Source organism: Asparagus officinalis, chromosome 9 (assembly GCF_001876935.1).
Source record: "Asparagus officinalis chromosome 9, Aspof.V1, whole genome shotgun sequence".
Lineage (NCBI taxonomy): Eukaryota > Viridiplantae > Streptophyta > Magnoliopsida > Asparagales > Asparagaceae > Asparagus > Asparagus officinalis.
The window spans coordinates 3478430-3497688 of record NC_033802.1 but is presented as its reverse complement, the minus strand read 5'-3'; the positions used below and the strand labels follow the sequence as shown (position 1 = coordinate 3497688).

The following is a 19259-nucleotide window of genomic DNA, read 5'->3' as shown; positions in this document are numbered from 1 at the left end:
ATCACCATCAAAAAAGTGATTTGGTATCTAATTAATAGGAAAATGCTAGAAGCACAACCTTTAACCACACCCTCAACCACACTCCTCTCCGCTACAGCTAGGACCAACATGAGAATTAAAAAAAAAAAAATCATATGAGCCCCAGTGCACTGTAACGAGAGAGAAGTGTGGTTTAAGGTGTGATTGTAGCGCCTCTCTAATTAATATTCTTCTGACAGTGTTCATTTATAAATGTCAAGAACACTATGAAATGCCTTTAAAAAAAATCAATTTTCCCTCCCCCCAAATAAAAAGCAAATTTAGAAGGATCCAACATGAGGATGCTGCTTACATTTTTACACTGTGGAATATACGAGAACATTTCCTCGGCGTAAGAAATGCAAAGTGAGAACGAAATGGTGACAAAAAATACAGATTGAAAAGCAAAAACAAACAGGACTAAGTAACGGTTTATGCAATTCTATTAACAATTACGACAGTAGATTAGCTTCATACATAAACCTACGGTTAAAATAATCGCATTCCCATCGTCCTCCTTAGCTGTATCGGTACAATATACATTAATATGCACCCCCCTACTCTGCAGAGGGAATTGCAGAAAAATGTTTATGAAGTTTTATTTTATACAAAAAAAAAAAAAAAATCCATCCAATCAGTACACAGCGTCATTCTTCCAGCTTGCACTGCTCCAATCTTGATATATCTTTCACGGCCTGTGCCCTCTTCGAAACTACACCCAATCTCATACCTACATAAACTAGCGTTTCGAGGGATCTTTCACTGTTTGAAATAAGATCCTCGTCTATTTGAATTGCATCCTGCAAAAGGTGACCAAATACCTTTGAGTCAATGCCAACAGTATCCAAAAGGATTTTAAAAATAAAATTTTAATTAAAATTATAATTCACCTATAACCTAGACTGAAGAAAGCTAATCCACCTTATAGGTGAACCTCGAATCAATGACCATTTCTATCATAAGTGTGTCACCTAAATATCCAAGTTCCATTTTAAGTTATATGTAGCGTTTAACTACTAGTGCTTTTAGGATTTAGACTTATTATATGGATCCTACAAATATTTTCACAATCTAGAGATGGGATCAAAGTTTAGCGTTATCATATAATCGGTGTATGGAAACAAAATTCAGATGTTGACCTTGTGATCCATTTTGATCCTATGATCAGATTAAGTCGAGTCTTCCACATAAATAACAAAGTGGATTCTCATGCTTAATATACAACCAATTATGCAACTTCCCTGTCAGTTTAATGCTGTTAAATGAAAACTATTTTTACCCAACATCCATTTAGGCTTTCATTAGCAATACGCTAATATGGATACGAATTTAGGATCTAAGTTCTAATAAAAAGGAAAATGATTTTCTGGTTAAAAAAGAAATTTGGGTTTTTTCCCCTTCATAGTCAATGGTATAAAACTAATCCAGTCTTCTATAATACATGTTTCCAAAACGTGGATTTCCTGTTGGCTGCAATTTGTGGTTTTTTCGGCTTTTAGGAAAAACATTGTAAGAATGATCACATGAGAAGCACGCTGCCTATGGTATTCTCACTTTCAGTATGTATCCACACACGTCAGATGAAATTTCCATTCACAAGTATGACATTTAAGTATTATTTTGGGGTTTCTACACATGAAACTGCATCCATTGTTTAATATATTGAACTCTTAAATTCTGACTGTCCAGTTATATGGATCTATGACCCTTACGTTTAGTAATATGTGAGTGAAGTTTTCCTGGAAAATCAGATCTTATCTACGAAAAGCATCAATAAAAAGGCGTAAGAAGCTTTTTGTTTTGAGCATAGGTAAAGGAAAAAAGACAAACCTTTTCAAATACGCATATAACAGTGCTCCCCCCAAACGAGAAATATCCAAACTGATGAAAAAGGAAAAGGTTGGCCATTAGCTAACATCCAAAACTAAAGGTTAGATAGTACGGAAAATTAGTGTAGAAGTACAGAGGAACCTCGTCTCCTTTATGGATGTAGTCACCCTTTTCTCTAGTGAACGTGATGCTTCCTACCATTGTTGCTCCTATTGCAACAAATGCTACCTGCATTAGTGATTAACAAATTGTAAATTCTGTTGAAATGCAGAAAAAGGAACGTGTACAAATTATAATATGCCTGAAAAAGATGCACCAAACACCAAAAAAGAAACATAGGAATTACAGATCCAATAGTTTCTATAAAATAATCTGCATTCTTTGGTCAATTACTATTTAACATATCACGTACCAATTTAAAACATGCACAGCAGTTGTAAATAGGTGGGAAGGCTAAATATCAAATCATGCTTTATAGGTAGGAAGGATAAATATAATATAAAAAATTATACCTTCCCAAACTCTGAAGTTGAAATGACAGATACAACTCGTTTATTCTCGGTGAAAACATTGCAATATTTGCTATTTACAGCAATTGGATTAACCTACAAGTTGAAGCATAAGCAAATGATCAAAGAATTGACCGACATCTTTGCTATAAATGTATAGACAAGTGGCATATCTATTGTATTGCTAAAAACATACAGTGTACAAAGATCCTGGAATTTCCACAAAGGATTCCACAACCCCAGAAACTGGAGAATGGAAACGATGGTAATCCTGCAAACATCCAAAGTGCAAGAATTTTGTTTATGACCAAACTGGTCTCAGCAAACTTGAGTTTAGAGGTATCTTAGATCAACCTTACCTGTGGCGCCAGTCGAAAAATCACCAAAGATCCATGGTTAAATTCACTGGAGCAGATATCTTTCCCCAAAAGACCTTGCATTGAAAACTTGCGGCCCTGATAAGAGAAGAAATTAAAATTAGTTTTAAAGAAAAAGTTGGATCTTGACTTTCTATGAACCAATATACCCGAATATTTACATCTTAGTGTCCCATATGAACGTATTCTAGAAGAAAATTTGAACGTCTGACTGTTAAAAATAGTGAGTCGATTAATGTAGTCTAGAAGAAGTTTCAAACATTGACTGTTCAAAATAGTAAGTGATGTAAAAATTTCCACACAAATTTGCTGGTTCGAGATACCTGTGGCACTGCTTGCATTTTCAATAGTTGTCCCTTTGAAAGCGAAACCCAGAATAAATTTCTCGCCACAAACAATGTATATATTTGTTACTGATTCTATCTGAACTGGCTTTCACTTTTCTTCTTACCATTAGAGCATTATTCTCTCAAGGAATCAAGATCCATCCCATAACTACTCGAGTATTCTGTATTTAACTCGCGCATATTCATCATACTGTATACATGCTAAAACTTTATCATCAGTAGGCACTGAGTTAAGGAACACAAGTTGCAAACAGTTGAGGCATAAGTTAAGCTTTTTGAGGGGTTTGATTATATTTGTTGCTTGGGTAGAGCTTAGGAAACGCTAGCTGAATTTTGAAAGTTTTTTGAAAAGTTATAGCATAATTTAAGAAGATATCAAACCTCCTCCTATTGTTAGTCAAAGTGCAGGTTCAGACAGCCACCTACTGTTTGTCAGTGTTAGAATTTGATTCAATTCTTTAATTAGCATAGATGGTGCCTTGCAGAGTGATGCAGTTGCTATATTCCTGTTCTGCATCCATTTTACTCTTGAAGAAGTCCAGAGTACTACTTCTAGGTTGCACGAGCTTACATTGTGTGAGCAACTACATAGGTTCCATCCTGCTAACTGGCTCTCTATTTTCACGGAAAGCCCCCATCTCTCCTGTAGTTTCCTTTGCCGGGTAATTACCACCAACGAAGTTAGTATCAGGTTAACAGTTAATTTCCTAGTCATAAATTTTTAAGATATTCCTCTATAACCAATCCTAAATGATGGACAAGTTGGTTGATGATGATAAAGACAGTCGAAACTGCTTAAAGTAGAAGCAAAGAGATTACCTTGATCCAAAACCTTATACTATCATCAACTGTTTTGAATGCCGTGAGACGGCAATCCGCTGCGCAAACAGCAATATCATCACGCTCCTTGAATGCAATTGGCCTTGAACCATGCTTCAACTCTCTTATAAAAAATTCATTAAATGTCTGCAAGTAAAGATAATAGTTAAAAAGATCAATGTCTCGTACAAGTACTATAAATTACAGATGGCAGTCCGTTTAATACTGTTGGAGAAAGAAACAACATCAGTGTGAAAAGAATTGCAAAAAATGTCGCAAGCATTTTGAAGTCGCTAAAGGTTCAAGCCAGCAACAACAGGTAGCTATTAGTTCAAGAAACTTATATACAATTATCATCTCAGCCATCCTGAAGAATACAATGCATAACCTTTAGTGATTCTAAAAGCATAAATCCATATTCTTTAGGGGTTTTCCCTAGAAGCCAACTTAAAATAGGTAATTATACGGAAATCTCCTTTCAATTTATACATAAACCAAATTTAAAGTGAGTTTTGTTGTGATCAACCACCTCCAAGTCAATTTTTTCACTAAAACCTAAAAATGGCCCATAAAAAACTCACATTCAAGGTATATGCCTCATTTTTTAGTGTTTAGGTCTTGTTAGGATACAACTCGCGTACCTTTAACTTAATTTTTTTAATTATTTTTTTATTTTTGACTGAAAATTTCACTGAGGGGGTGGTTAATTGCAACAAAAACCTACTTGAAAGGTGGTTTATGTATATATTGAAATTGAAAGATGGTTTCCGTATAATTATCTTATTTTAAGGTGGTTTCTACGGGAAAAACCCCTGTTCTTCATGATAAAGAATCCATCAAATTTCAAATGTAATGTTTGGCACCTGCAGACAAACTATCTCAATGGGGTGAAAATTGTGAAATGGTTAGCAACTTAATACGCTTTATATGTAAGGGATTTGATTGCTCACTGTTACAGATATTTTAAAAAGGAAAGATGTTTCTAAATTTGCATCACCAATGTTCATTATCTATTGTTTGCTTATTTCTTCTCCACAACAAAACTCTCCTTCAGAAGAGTTTAAGCTAAACCCAGAGCCATTATAACATAATAAACCAATAAAAAACTGACTTTGAATCTATCTTAAAAAAATGGGAGAATGCTACGTTAATAATCCCATGCAACTGGATCGAAAAATTTTAAATTAAATATGAGATATATACAATAGTTCTGTTATTGAGAGTAATGGTGCTTGGTTGCCAGTTATATTGTTAAAGAAGAATCTGAACAAAAAGGAAAATCATCAAAAATTTAAGCAATGAAATAATAGGTGTGGAAATGGACAAGAATTTGTTTTCAACTCATATGTTGTATAAACTAAAAAAGTATGAAGAAAGCTTTGTGGGGTGTTCGTGCTGTGGGTTGGGTGGATTGGAGGTGCATCTGTTGCATAGGGGGGATATGGGCAGTTTAACTGCTAACCAAGCTTAGATAAGTACCTTGAAGCGTTCCAGCGGATATTTAATTTCATCCAGGTTGATCTGATCCTGCACAAATAAAAATTCAATATCCTAAGGAAGAATAATTATGTCATATTTCATTATACGACATATATTACAATATGTAACCCAACAAAAAAATTGAGATCTTATACTGGAAGGTGGGGAGATTGTTTACCACACTGTACTCATAAACGTTCAGAATCTCAACTAGTAATTTCAAACTACATCTAAGGGTAGGGATAGTAGCCTGATCCATTCATTTAGAAACAAACGAGTGTATTATAATTTATATTTCATTCTCATTTCCTCAGTCTGTACTCAATATTTAGAATTTTAGACATTTTCCCACTTAAGGATTAACTTCTTCAAATCCTCACAAGGTCATGACTAAATTATTATTATTCATTCTTACTAGTTTTCAAGCTGATATATCATATATAGAATTTTTTTAACAATTTAAATTTTTTAAAATGGCATAACATCAATTGAAATTCAGAAACAACTGGGAGAATTAAGTGCTTGTGTAAATAGCACACAACTCTAGGGAGAAACAAAAGTTAACAACTAATAGTCTGTTCTTAAATAAGTATGAATATATACTCAATTAACATGCAGCATGGAAAACCCTTCAAACAACCATGAATAATTGAGTATACAATCAATTAACATGCAGCACGAAAAGTACCCTTCAAAATCCTAACCAAAAGTATGTGAGGAGCCAGCACATACACGAGTATGGATCTTAATTTACTGGTCTGCTAGTTTGCTCACCAGACTATGGAAGAAATAATGGGTATTGTCACCAATTGGCACAACTAGAATGAAGTCCATACCTTAAAGAAATCGATGAACTTGGGTATGTCTTTAGCAGATTCAAGTGAATTCATCTTCCTTCCTTGCTTCTCAGAAATGCTTTTTAGAAGATCTTTGGACCCTAGACACCAAAAAAAAAAAAAAGAACTAGTCCATCGCAAAAACCAAGATGCATCCATAATATATCTAAATAAAGATTTTAAATATGCAGTCTTTTCCTGTTTTCTAGGCTTCACATGGATCTACAAAAATGCATCTCTTTCACTTCAACTATTGACCTTATATTGACTCAGAGAAGGCCTAGATCAGGTTGAATGCAGATCACAAGCATTACTGTCAGTACTATGAGGTTTTTCAAAGTATGCTTATATATCCATAACCAACCCTATTTAAACCAGTATAAAAGGTATGAGCCTACGAAATTTATGATCATACACAGAGCAAAACAGCTCCCTGATGATCTTTGACTTGAATAAACAGAAAGCGGGTATACAGCTGTACCAACGATACCCTATTTTGAATTATTATTTTTAAGTAGCACATGAGAAGTCAAAGGAATAAAAACATTGATAATAGGTTATACGTACCTTTATCGATTAGGGTGAGCCCTACTTTTGATTGGTAAATAGCTCTCATGGACAAAATAATTTTCCCATCTATGATTTCTTCAACTAATCTCTTTGTTCTTCGATCAAAAATCTAGTGCAATAAATACAAGTTAAATATTTCAACATAAACCACTTGTAAAAGAACAAACATGCACAGCTCAATTAAAGCTCAGAGTTTATTCTGTTTCTAACCATGGTAGAGTTCAACATAGAAAGGGGAAAAAACAAAAAACAAACGAATCGCGCCTAGTTAGTAAGAAAGTAGTCCCTCAAAATTTATTTGGTCAATGCCCCTTTTCATTACAAGATTCCCTGGATTACTGGGAACCAAGCTTCAGACTCAAAGGAAATATATGACATGAAACTTGAGGATTCTTGTTGAAAGTAAATGAAAAGATTACAGATATTACTGCAATAGTCCAGTATATATATTAAAGTTGTACTACAGAATTGTAGAAAGTAATTTCCAGCAGACATCTATTTCAGCGGACAATTATGAGGGACCAATACCACTAATGAGTTGGATTATGACATGACTAAAGAGCATACCAAAATATGTGAGGAACTAGATCCATATTTCAGCCCAACATCATAGGATGAGAAATGAGTCCATTCACTTAGTTTTAGGATCCACCTGGAATATCACCAAAGAAAAAATCCATTTTGTATGAGTAGAAAGAGCAAAAGCACCTCTAGCCCTAAGGGGCTGTTTGGTTGATGTATTTGGCATTGGGGGTTGGGCAGAAAGCCTGCCAAAAGAGCACTTTTGGCAGGCTTTCTGCCCAACCCCCAATGCCAAATACATCAACCAAACAGCCCCTAAAGGTAATAGACTAGTAAGCAGAGGATGAAAGCATCAATTTGGTAGTTTGTGCATCAGTGTAACTTCCTCACCCATAAGAAGCCTGTTTATCTGTCAAAAATCCTCCTGTCATCACCTGATTTCCAGTTCCCTCATCGAAACATAAAGTCAAATGAATTATAGCATTCATCTTATCAAACTTCCCAAGAATCTCACCACAAACAGGACAGTTACTGATAAGTGACTCGCTGTACACCCAGAAAATTTATGGTAAGTCACCCAAGTAGCAACAGGGAGAAAACTAAGGAAATAGAAAAGCAGTGCAAAAGAGAAATATAGTTGTTCCAAAGTAACTAAAGGATTGTCTTAAAAAATCCAGGTTAGGAAATTACTGTTCTTGTTGAACTGCAAGAAGGGTTGCCAACTCATCAATATCGACGAAACCATCACCATTCTCGTCTGCTTTCTTGAAAAGATATTCTTTCTAATAATAGAGAAAGATGCATGACTATAATATCCAAACAATAGTGTGGACTATGAATGTTGGATATCAAATTCAAAGAATGTAATTGTATATCAGGTAACACCTTTGCTGCTGCCACTTGATTACCAAATGCATTGATCAAGTCAGTAAACTCGGAAAATGTAAGCTTTCCATCTCCATTATTGTCCTGTTTTTGCCACTCAGTGTGAGATAATTGAAAACTTTGGAAAGATTAATGAGATTAGGCACAAAAGAAAAAACCAATTTAGCACAGTTTGTGATGTTGGAGGGTGACACAGCCCTATGTAACAGAACTGTGACGGACATAATTATTAACTGAAGTTTTCAACTTAAGATCTTCATGAAGTGCTGCAGCCAGCTTGAAAGGTGAAAAAGTGTTTTGAAATGTGACTCAGATACATTGCCACATTAGTTGGAGGCTAAGGGTAGAAGGGCAGAGTCGACAATTGGCAGCAAGATAGATTTGACCAGTTAACTGGCTAAATTTGCTTTGGACAATTGACCAATCAACCAGTTAGTCATCCAGTCATTGCGATCGAGACTAAGTCAAGCTGCCAGTTTGCCATCAGGTTGGATAGTTAAGATCGTCTCATGGGCTAACCTTTAAAATAGAAAGGTCTGACAGCCTTACTGGAGTCAATTGCGATCACTATTATAATACTACTAATTATAGTATATTATATATATTATAGTATAATATATGATATATATTATATATAGTATACTAGTACAATTATATATTATTTTAGAATTATGCTCTCGATGGCGCTAACCTTTAACAAGTTAGCCAAAGGTCTTGCACAGCTTGACTGGTGTCCAACTTGGACTATATCATATATATATATTAGATAGTCTCACTGGCGTTCTTTTTCTTTTGCGTTTTTTCGTTTTGTTTTCTTTTTTTGTTTGCTTCGGCCCTAACCTTTAAATAGAAAAGGCTGCTGGACATAGCTATGTCCCGGTCAATTGTGATTATATTACTAATACTTATATATATATATATGTATATCTATATGATATATTATAGATGTCATATATATTATACTTACATGACCTACCTCACTATATATGTATATATATATATATATATATATATGATATCTATATATAGTATATAGTATACTATATATTATATGAGATAATGGGCCTATCCTTATGCTACATTAGGAGGGAGTTTACTCCCTTATGGACGCCTCTAAAATCAGCATAGCACCTGGTTAGAGCGACATTGTGGAGTTGTGGATTCCGGCTCCTGGTTAACTCCACTTCTGATCTAAACAGTATGGTCTAAAAACCCAGACACACCCAATGGTCGTTTTGGGCGGTGCCACATACCGTCCATCGTTGACCCCTCTTATCGAGCCATGAGTGAAAGCTTCTATTTGCCATTCAAAACCGTTAAAATCTGATTAGCGAGCTGGATGTGAAGGTGTTTCAAACGGATGCACCGGGTTCACTCCCAAACTATCCCGGTGTGGGTTAGCTGCGGTAGTTTTAGCAATATATAATCTACATCAAGCATTCAACTGGAGCGCGTTATTTCATTTCCACCTCAATGTCGCTAATCATGTGATTTTAGCAGCGCGTGTCATAGGAGGAAATCCCCTCCACGTAGATAGCACAACGCGAATACCATTAATTCTCTCTCTCTGGGCTCCTCCGTCTCTCTATATCCTACTAGGTAAGGTATATAGGTTATATAGTAGCTATATATTATATAGTAATATATATAGTATATATTATAGGTTACGTACTATAGTAGTATAAGTATGATATATTATATAGCTTATATATATGTATTAACTATATATATGGTATATCATATAAAAATAGTAGTATAGTAGCTAGGGTATTAGTGTATCTAAAGATAGCTACTACAGCTATGATAATAATATTATCAGCTATATGGGCTATATATGTAGTCAGTAGTAGCAATCATACATAGCAAGTACCTTATACAAGCATACGTATACTTAGTACTTAATAGTACTATTATTACTAATGTAGTAGCTAAATGATATTATGATAATGTAAGTGCTAAGACTAGTATAGATACGTATATATTATATTAATAGCTATATGCGGACTATACATCATAGTATAGTAGGTATGACATACGACCGATCAGTCAATTATACTGACTACCCAAACTATGACCCACATCAAGTATAGATAATTACCTACTTAATATATTACTTAATATTACTTAACTAATATTATCATACTAAGTATATAATGCAGTTCAGTGATTCTCAATCTAAGTGTTTCTGAAGCATGATTCTTATGACTTTACTGCCGGAGGTACACTTTCCTCGCATGCAAGCTTGTCGGATCTACTCAATTGACAGGCAGGGGCGACAATCACAGGGATCCGATCCGAATAACGGAGTGAATATAGCATGAAAGAAATCGATATATTGACGATACGTTCCCATCCGCGCTAGCGGAAGACATAAAGTGCGTCGTGCTCTGCTGCAGCACATAGGAACCGAGTTTGAGCTGCAACCAACAGCGGATACAAGAGGTCAGTTAAGCGTGAATTCATTCTTTGTATCGATATCAATTTTTTATTTCCTCCTTTAAAATAGCAGACTTCATGTCTTTTGTTGACCACATAACAAAGTTTGTCATGGTCTAACCCCTCATACAAATGACCCTCCATGGACTTTTCCTTCCCTTGATTGTCCTCCATTGCAGTAAAGCCAGTTTGTCTTGTCTGCAGGCACATCATCGAGATAGTGTAGACCCTAACAAGGCAGAGCCACATACATATGAGGTAGGGCAAATGCCCTACCTCAAATTTGAACCCGGATTCTCTAAGCTTCTCCCTAGGATGCTTGCAAAAAGGTTGGTGCCCAATCTCATGTGCCTGTTTTTCTTTCCCTTGGAGATAAAACCAATTATTAGTCTGTATTTGTTGCAATGATTGGTTATTACTCAACCATTTAAAAATGTAATAAGATGTTGTAAAATTATTCGATGATTTTTTATATTATTGTTATTCCAGTCCTCATCTTGTGATTGTCATAACTTGTTTTCTAACAACTGATATATAAAATTTTATATGTGCCAATTTACAATATATTTGAGACTACCAATTTCTATATACTTTCTAAATTGTGTATATGCTTAATCTTATGGCACTTTAATATATTTCATGCTTTCATAATTATTACTTCACTTACTAAGAAGCAGTCTCTATCAAACAATTGGTTTAATTAATATAAAAGAAATTGCTCTAATTAATATATGATTGTGTGCCTAAGCTGGAAGAAAGTTCTGGCTCTGCCCCTGGACCCCCAACAACTCCGTGAACTCTTTTTTTCCTTTTATAGGCCTTCATAACAATTAATTTGCATTGTCTCAGTCGGTGCCATGCATCATCTAATGTTTAAGATAAATATTGTGTTTCTGCTATTTTTGAGGCCATCTCCAACATTGCCCCTGGGGATGTTGTCCAAGAACGGACTCTCCTTTTTCTTTCTTGAGCGTGACTATTGGCCCAGATGTATATCTTCATGGTAGTCTTTTCTTTTTCCTTCTCTAATTCTAGATTGTCCTTAATTGCAAGTGATGTACAGGGATGGGTTCCGGAAAAAAATTTGATCCATATATTACGCTGGTTGAACAGTGAACATTGCACTTCACAGCCAGGAACATTGTGCCGCATTACTAAAAATTGTTCGCCTTATCAGAAGCAGATGGTCAAGATATTATGGGCATATGAAACCAAAATTCAATTGAAGCATTCTTGAAGTCAAAGGAGATACCATTATAGCTAAGAGACGTCTGGAAAAGTACTTCTCTGTTTCAATTGGATCCTGCAAAATCAGAAGCATATGGTTAATCGGAACCATTCATAATTAAATCCTCAACAAGAAATATACACAGATGACAAATACAGAAAGTGTATACCTCAAAATAACAAATAACTGATATACTACCAACGGTTTTGCTAGGTGAAGATACATCCAACAAGTTAATAACCTCAAGGTTATCCTCCGAATCCTGCAACAGAAGAAATGCTGATAAAAAGACCATATATACACAAAAGGAAGAGAAGAAAGCAGGAAGTTCATCAACCATTTCAAGAGAATAAAAACTGCTATCAACTGATGGATACGAGTAATTCCTAGATGATGACAAAGAAGGAGGCAAACAGGTGGATGTATGTGGAATGATCCATGAGATGACTTTAGACATGCAGGATATTTAAAAAAGAAGGCATCATTCCTATATATTCTAAGGGTATCTTGGGACTTCAGCGATTAGATTGAGAAATTGCGGAATAAAGAGTGTCTAGAACAATGAAGACCACAATATGGGAAGACAAGGTATTAGCATTTCAAATATTTTCGAGCAGAATAAGTAGCATATAAAACAATAGGAAAAACTTACTTGACTGAGAACTTCCATGAGATCGATTTCACAATACCCAACCAAGTTGTTCTTAGATAGCCTATTTGTCTGCACATGCAAATGACATCATGAAATGAAAAAAATAGATAGCCTATTTGTCTGCACATGCAAACAACATCATGAAATGAAAAAAAAAAATAGATGGACCATGTTCTTGTAAATCATTGTGGAATTCCAAATACAGGAAATCGATGTCAAGAACGCAACATACATGGAATTTACAAAAACAACCAGATTAACTCACAGATGAAACAAGAGATAGGATATGGGATTTATGAAACATTTCAAAGAAACAAAAAAATGAAAATATTCCAAAAAATAGTGGTGAAAAATTATTATATAAGAAAAAAAATTATTATATAAGAAAAAAGGTGAAATGTCAAAATACATAATTATCCACAAAATATAGGAGATAAACACTTGTTGTTTAAATGTCAAGTAACCTTCTATACTGCAAGGTGACAAGCTTCCAACAAATAAGTATATTTTGGAGCACCTGGTAAGATGCATATTGAGTGTTCCTATCAATCTCCTACAAACTGACCTCAAACACCGATATCCGTGCCATATGAGGACCATTGCTTTCCAGTACAACTTTCTTTTCCTGAAAAGGGTATAAATGAGAAGTTAAAGTTGTTAACCACATACAAAGAATGTAATATTTGAACATGGAACAAATCTATTGAATCATTAAAGACTGGTGCATACATAGCATCCTAGTTACTGAGTACTAATAGATTAGGAAATGTTCCAGTTTAGAGTTTAGTCTGAAAATACAAGTTCTAGCCATTAACTGTTCAAGTTTCCATGTTAAGCTAGTCAAAGGAATTTCCTTTCCCTGTAGTAATGTCAATGCTAAAATTCAGGAGTCTCAAGATTAAGGTGGCGTAGTGAATTATAATAAACTTTAAAGGGAGAGAGAAAAAAAAATAGGGGTCTGTAACTTCATAAAATTTCTTGCACAGTGTCAGATAAAGGACATGGTGGTGACAGGCTGGATTAAGTATGCATAGTCTTTTGCTCATCGGATTAATTTCCTATGATGCAAATAATTGTAAGGAAGTGTACTACAATGGCATTTTTCTAACACGGGATAGGGAGAAAAAAGAACTCTTAGATTTTACAACAGGCTCATAAGGAGGCTACAAAGAGCTGTAGATATTTTAATTTCTAAAACTCATGCATCAACTTCAACTGTTATTACAATCATCAGCCAGGTAATTTTTACGACCAAAGTTTAGATTTTTGCTTTGTTCTATCTGTAAAGCAAACATCATATGGTGAATTGTGAGTAGATATGGACCCTGACAAGCAATGCATGTAACATTAAATATTCGGAATCACGGGACTGCCACATTTTTGTCATCTTATGAATATGATAAAAAAAGTCTATTAACAATCACAAAAGATTAATATTCATGGAGAAGGAACCTATAGTATTATCTTATCATTATTGATCATTTAACTTCTACATGAAAAAATTACAAGTCGCAAAGGTGCATCCGTAGATAATAAAAGATAAATTTACTCACCGATTTCCAAACAGGCTTGTCTGTACTGCAGCATTGTTCACGTAGAATCACAGAAAAAATAGAGGAAAATGTTAGAAAATTTTCTAAAACAAATCAGATATTATTATGATAAAGCTGATTTAATGAAGATAATATTTCACGCAAAAGAAAACATGAAAATACATATGGCATTAACTATTCTATAAACGGTTTCTGCTAAAGAGTTGAATTATCCTTGTTCCTAGGATAATTCGAATAGAAGAAATAACACAGAAATGCATGCAGATAAAAGTATGTTTTACTCAATTATATCCCATAAGAACAGGTTAATCTACAAGGAAATGTGGAACATTCTTAATTTTATCTGCAAATGAAATGTACAGTATACATCAATTTTCTTTTCATTTACTCATTTCCTTGGGATATTCTTGAAGTCCGCTCCAGAGTGATTTAGTGGTACGTACTGGAGTAAGGCAACTAGAAGAGCACCTAGCAGATGCTCTTTTGTAGTGGCATTCTACTAAGTGATAATCCAGTGAAGTTTTTCATGATGGATCTTGAGTGAGATGGAAATTGAGATTCAAGAGACTTTTTTTAGCATTTTCTATCAATGTACTTCTATATCAAACTGAAAGACTGATAAAGAATTTAAAGTTCTGGGCAGCGAAGGATGTAAGGCTTATACTGTAAAGATCTAATGATTTAATGTAATTGGCTACAAGTGACCTAAAATGAATGGTTTCTATCTGCAGTTGCCCATAATCCACACACATTACATTTTTTACATTGAATTTTAAATTCTTTAGTCCATGGTCAATGGTTCACATTTTTAATTCCCATGCATATATATGGACCAATTCAACTAGCTAATCTGAATCCTACATTTTGAAAAATTCTTTGTTTGTTCCACCTTTGAATGCATTTTGCGTCATAAGCATACCTTGAGGTTCATATTTTCTCTAAGATACTCTACTATGTAATCTTCCACCAATATGGTTTTCTTAATTAAGAAATATTAGATACCAGAACCTAGTTGTCTCTCAATGACTTCATAAGGAAAATCAGAGACAGAAGCAGAATATGGATAAATTGTATTGAGTTTTTGTCATCTTACACCCTGAGCTCTTGCTTAATGTTTTATACTAGGCCCCCAAATCTTCATATTTCTAATTTGCACCCAAATCAATGACTTGTTTCAAAGAGAATTAATGACCACCTACAGTTAATTCTAACCAGGGCCATTATTTAAATAATAATAATAATAATTGATTTGGGGGGTGTACGTCAGTTGTACAAACATTTGGGACCTAATATATATATTATTGAGAATGAGTTAAGGTCTAGTATGACAAAAACCAATGATATTTCTTTAAATTTTGGGTTTTTTTTTTTTCTATTGAAATATCAATAACATCAGCTTATTGAAATTTTCAAAAAGAACCCCTCAATTTCCAAAATTGTGCAGAACAAACAGAGAAGCAGGTCATTTCAATTAAATGTAGGGTTCAATTACTTAACCATTCCGAAATTTCGGTCCGATACGTCCGCTCCCCAAGCGACAAGCAAGCCAGCCACCGATCCTTAAACTTCATCTCCGCCTACAACAAAAAAGAACCACTAACACACAATCCTCCACCCTCCAAAACCCTAAAAAAATTAAAAATTTGGTTAAAAAAAACCATACCTTCACGATCTCTATTCGTACAATTCCGGCGAAATCCGCGGCTGCGAAGGTGGTGAACTTGTTCGGATCGGATTTGCGCCGGTGCAGCCTCAGCCGCCTCCGAATTCGAGCCCGGCGAGAGGGTTTTGGGTCTTGGATCTCTTGATCGGCGGTGTACCTTGAGCTCCCGTGGCCCATCTTGGTTGAATTTGATCGATCTTGATGGGGTTCGAGGTTTATTGGGGATTTTTTAGGGTTTTTTATTTTTATTATTATTTTGGAGGAGAAGTTGGTGGGTTGAAAATTATCTGTAGCGAGTGGGAAACCGCGGGATTTCTCTCTTCGGACTGGATTTAGTTATGGCGCTTTGTCTGAGAAATTACGAAAATGCCACTAACGGGAGTTGAACGAGTAGCGAGTGACTGAGGGCAATAACGTCACGCGCTCAAAGGCGGTTAAGACACAATAATATTGTCATGGTGGCGAAAGGGTTTTATTAATGAGGGCTTTTTTATTTCAAAACCCATTGCTTTATCATGATTTATTTAGACGCCCAAACAATTTCATATCAAGGAGAGTTGGATGAGGAATGAGTAGATAAGGGCAATAATGTCAAGCGTTTAAAAGGGGTTAAGATGCAAGAATAATTGGATGACGGCGAAAGGGTTATATTTATGAGGGATTTTTTTTAAAACCCATTGGTTTATCATGATTTACTTGTAAGTCCATATAATTTCAAATTATTGATGGAACGTGGGACTTAATTTTTTTTGGTCCGAAGCTTCGTTTTATTGGTTAGAAGGTATAACTCCAAACTCAGAGAGACTGACATAGGAGCATAAGCTCGCCCATAGAAAAAGCATGAGTAATACAAAAATTCCGAACTTCAAAAGATCAAGATAAAAATAAACGATTAAATTGATTTATTTTTCATATACACTATGGTTAAATTTGGTAGGTGTTTTAAATGTATGGTCCGTATGGATAGTGTGCAAAGCGATTTTAAAATAATTCAGCGGGAAAGAATGGGTTCAAAACAAAATTAAACTCTAGTGAGTACAATCAAACAAGTATTTAGCAAATGAAACAAGAAGTTGACTTAAAGACTTTAAGATATTATATCGAATATTGTCAACCATACATCCATACCATAATTAAAAGTTCCAAGTAGTGGAGGGAGCACTTAGGATTTTGTCACTATTTTAAAGAAAAGTGTGTAAATTGACGGGTCTAAGATTTTAGAACACTCGAAAAAAGAAGCCATCGATAGCCACAAGCCTTTATTAGATAAAAAAAATCTTATAATAATGTGCTCCTAAATTGATTAAGCTAAACTGCTCTTTTTGTTACACATGGGAAAAATATAGTTTAATCATGTATATTTGAGTCCAAATTATATTTGTATTTTATTCTTAAAGTAAATATCTCTTATCATTATACGAAAATTTTAAAGTTTTGTTGATGATCGAATATTATAGTTTTATATTGATTCTAACATTTTTATGAGAAGTGATTGCTTCTCTTATAGCCAACGGAGATAGTATACAGCGACAAGGAAAAGAACGAAGATGAATTGAAGATAATTCAGTTAGGCTTGACGTTTTTACAGCGACGAAGGCGTGTTTGAGGGTTTATGGCAAGTTAACTTCAAGGAGTTTGATCCTACAGTCGGCCCTCACGAGGACATCAAGTTTTTGATAGATAGTGGGATGAATTTCGACGAAAATAAGCGTAATGGCGTGCGCTCCACTTTTTTTTCTAGATTGTTCTATCATGGGTTAATTCTGCCTTACCGTCACAGGATCAGGTGGGTTACTTTCCATGGACTGTACGACGTGGGGTGCGCGATCAAGCTGTTAACGGGGATGCCACTTCCAGATAAGAAGTGTCTGGTCTTGCGTCGAGCTAAGCGTATCTTGGGGAGCTTTTGTGATGTTAAAAGCAAGATGCAGCGTCACAACTTTAACGAGAGGCTTGGATTGATGAAGCTAGTCAGAGACACTGGAGGTGATCAGTTGCGAAGGACGGAGCGATCAGGTCGGATAGGATACTGTAAGAAAGAGGTTTGAGTGAAGATGATTATGCTTGCATCTTTTATGGCTTAGAATGGTGCGATAATCACACGATATTATAGATGTCTATTATAACTAGTTTGTAAAATTTCTTTTCAGGACAGCTCAGTAGGTCACATGGCAAAGTCATGTCATTCAGCGCAGTAGCTAGGTTGTTGGTGTTGTTGTTATGTGCGCCAGATGTGTATTTTCCTTACAAAAAGTTTGTTTCTTTTTATACTTACAGATTATGGATGTAGTAAAATATTATGAGTACAGCACGACTACTATTAATAGTAGTAATATGTTTCTACTATCACCTTTTTAGCCGTCAGATTACTTATGAGAAGTGCCCCAATTTCTTTATGATTTCCCATTGTTTTACATTAATGTGAACTGGTTCCTCACAAACAGAGAGAGACAATTGGGATTGACGGTTGTTCGATTTTGAGAGAGAGAGAGAGAAAGGGGAATGTTCCATCATAGATCAAACTTTGGGAGAAAAAGAGTTTCTTTATTTTGTGAGATCCATATAATTATTTCTTTCTATAATTACAGAGGAAGAAAAAAGAAAGGAAAATATTAAATTAAACATCTTTTTTAATTGAATCTTTTTGCACAAATCTTGAGGCAATCCCACAGCTACAAAAATGATAGTAGAAACTTATTGCTACTATCGGTATAGTAGTCCAGCTACCCCAGCTGCACCCAAATATTATTATCATTGTATTTTTATTTATTTTATTTTTGTTTGAAGGTTTTATAGCGCAAATGATATTGCAATGATGTGCAATTATTGTTATCTTTTTTGATGAAATTTGGGGATTTTGTTATTTTAGGTCTTAACTCGTTTAATGTTATTTGATGGTTGATTGACGTATTGTTTGTTAAAAACTCTTTCTTCTTCACTCTTGTTAAATTTTATGCTTGGTTAAGGTGGATTATGATGAAAAAGAAAGATTTTTTGGTTGTTATGATTGTCATGTAGGAGCTGTTTTTGGTTCATGATGCATGTAATGAAATTTTAAAAAACCCATAATTAACATCGTGTTTATTTATAATGGATTTGAAGGAGGTTTTGTAATTTTTCATGACGGATAAAATTCAACCAACTTTTATTTTGTTGTACATAAATTTTATTGAGGATTTGTGACTAAATTCACAAAAATTTACATACCTACATAAAATGCATACATGTACATCTACACATTAATGCACCTCTTCAGATACTTCTCATAATTATTCATCAGTTTCATAACTCTCCATTAACCCTCCTTAACAAAAAATTAAACCCACCTTTTCAAATTCCATCACATATAACTTCTATACAACCATCCTCCTATATATTATCAACCTCTCAAAGCTCCCAGCAACAACTCAATAAATCCATCAAAAAACCACCTCAATATTTTTACATTTGAGTAATTACATATAAACTTTATATGTTATATAAATGAGTGGAATTTCCATATATATATATATATATATATATATATATATATATA

General features: G+C 34.6%; 1 protein-coding gene across 2 annotated transcripts; it reads right to left on the bottom strand.

The window, feature by feature from the left end:
• Positions 440-16042, bottom strand: LOC109823891 (phosphatidylserine decarboxylase proenzyme 2-like). Of its 2 annotated transcripts, XM_020390321.1 has the most exons (21): positions 15725-16042; positions 15559-15638; positions 14062-14086; positions 13074-13133; positions 12509-12577; positions 12026-12118; positions 11881-11931; positions 8193-8276; positions 7998-8089; positions 7698-7853; positions 7353-7437; positions 6783-6894; positions 6216-6316; positions 5380-5427; positions 3901-4047; positions 2717-2812; positions 2554-2628; positions 2361-2453; positions 1990-2076; positions 1849-1899; positions 440-818 (listed from the first exon to the last, which is right to left on the bottom strand). In XM_020390321.1, exons 1-21 carry the CDS (start codon positions 15899-15901, stop codon positions 666-668), a joined length of 1935 nt encoding a protein of 644 aa, XP_020245910.1. In that variant the 5' UTR covers positions 15902-16042; the 3' UTR covers positions 440-665. The 2 variants fall into 2 exon arrangements, with proteins under 2 accessions (XP_020245910.1, XP_020245911.1); XM_020390322.1 differs by lacking the exon at positions 15725-16042 and having other exon boundaries at positions 14062-14081.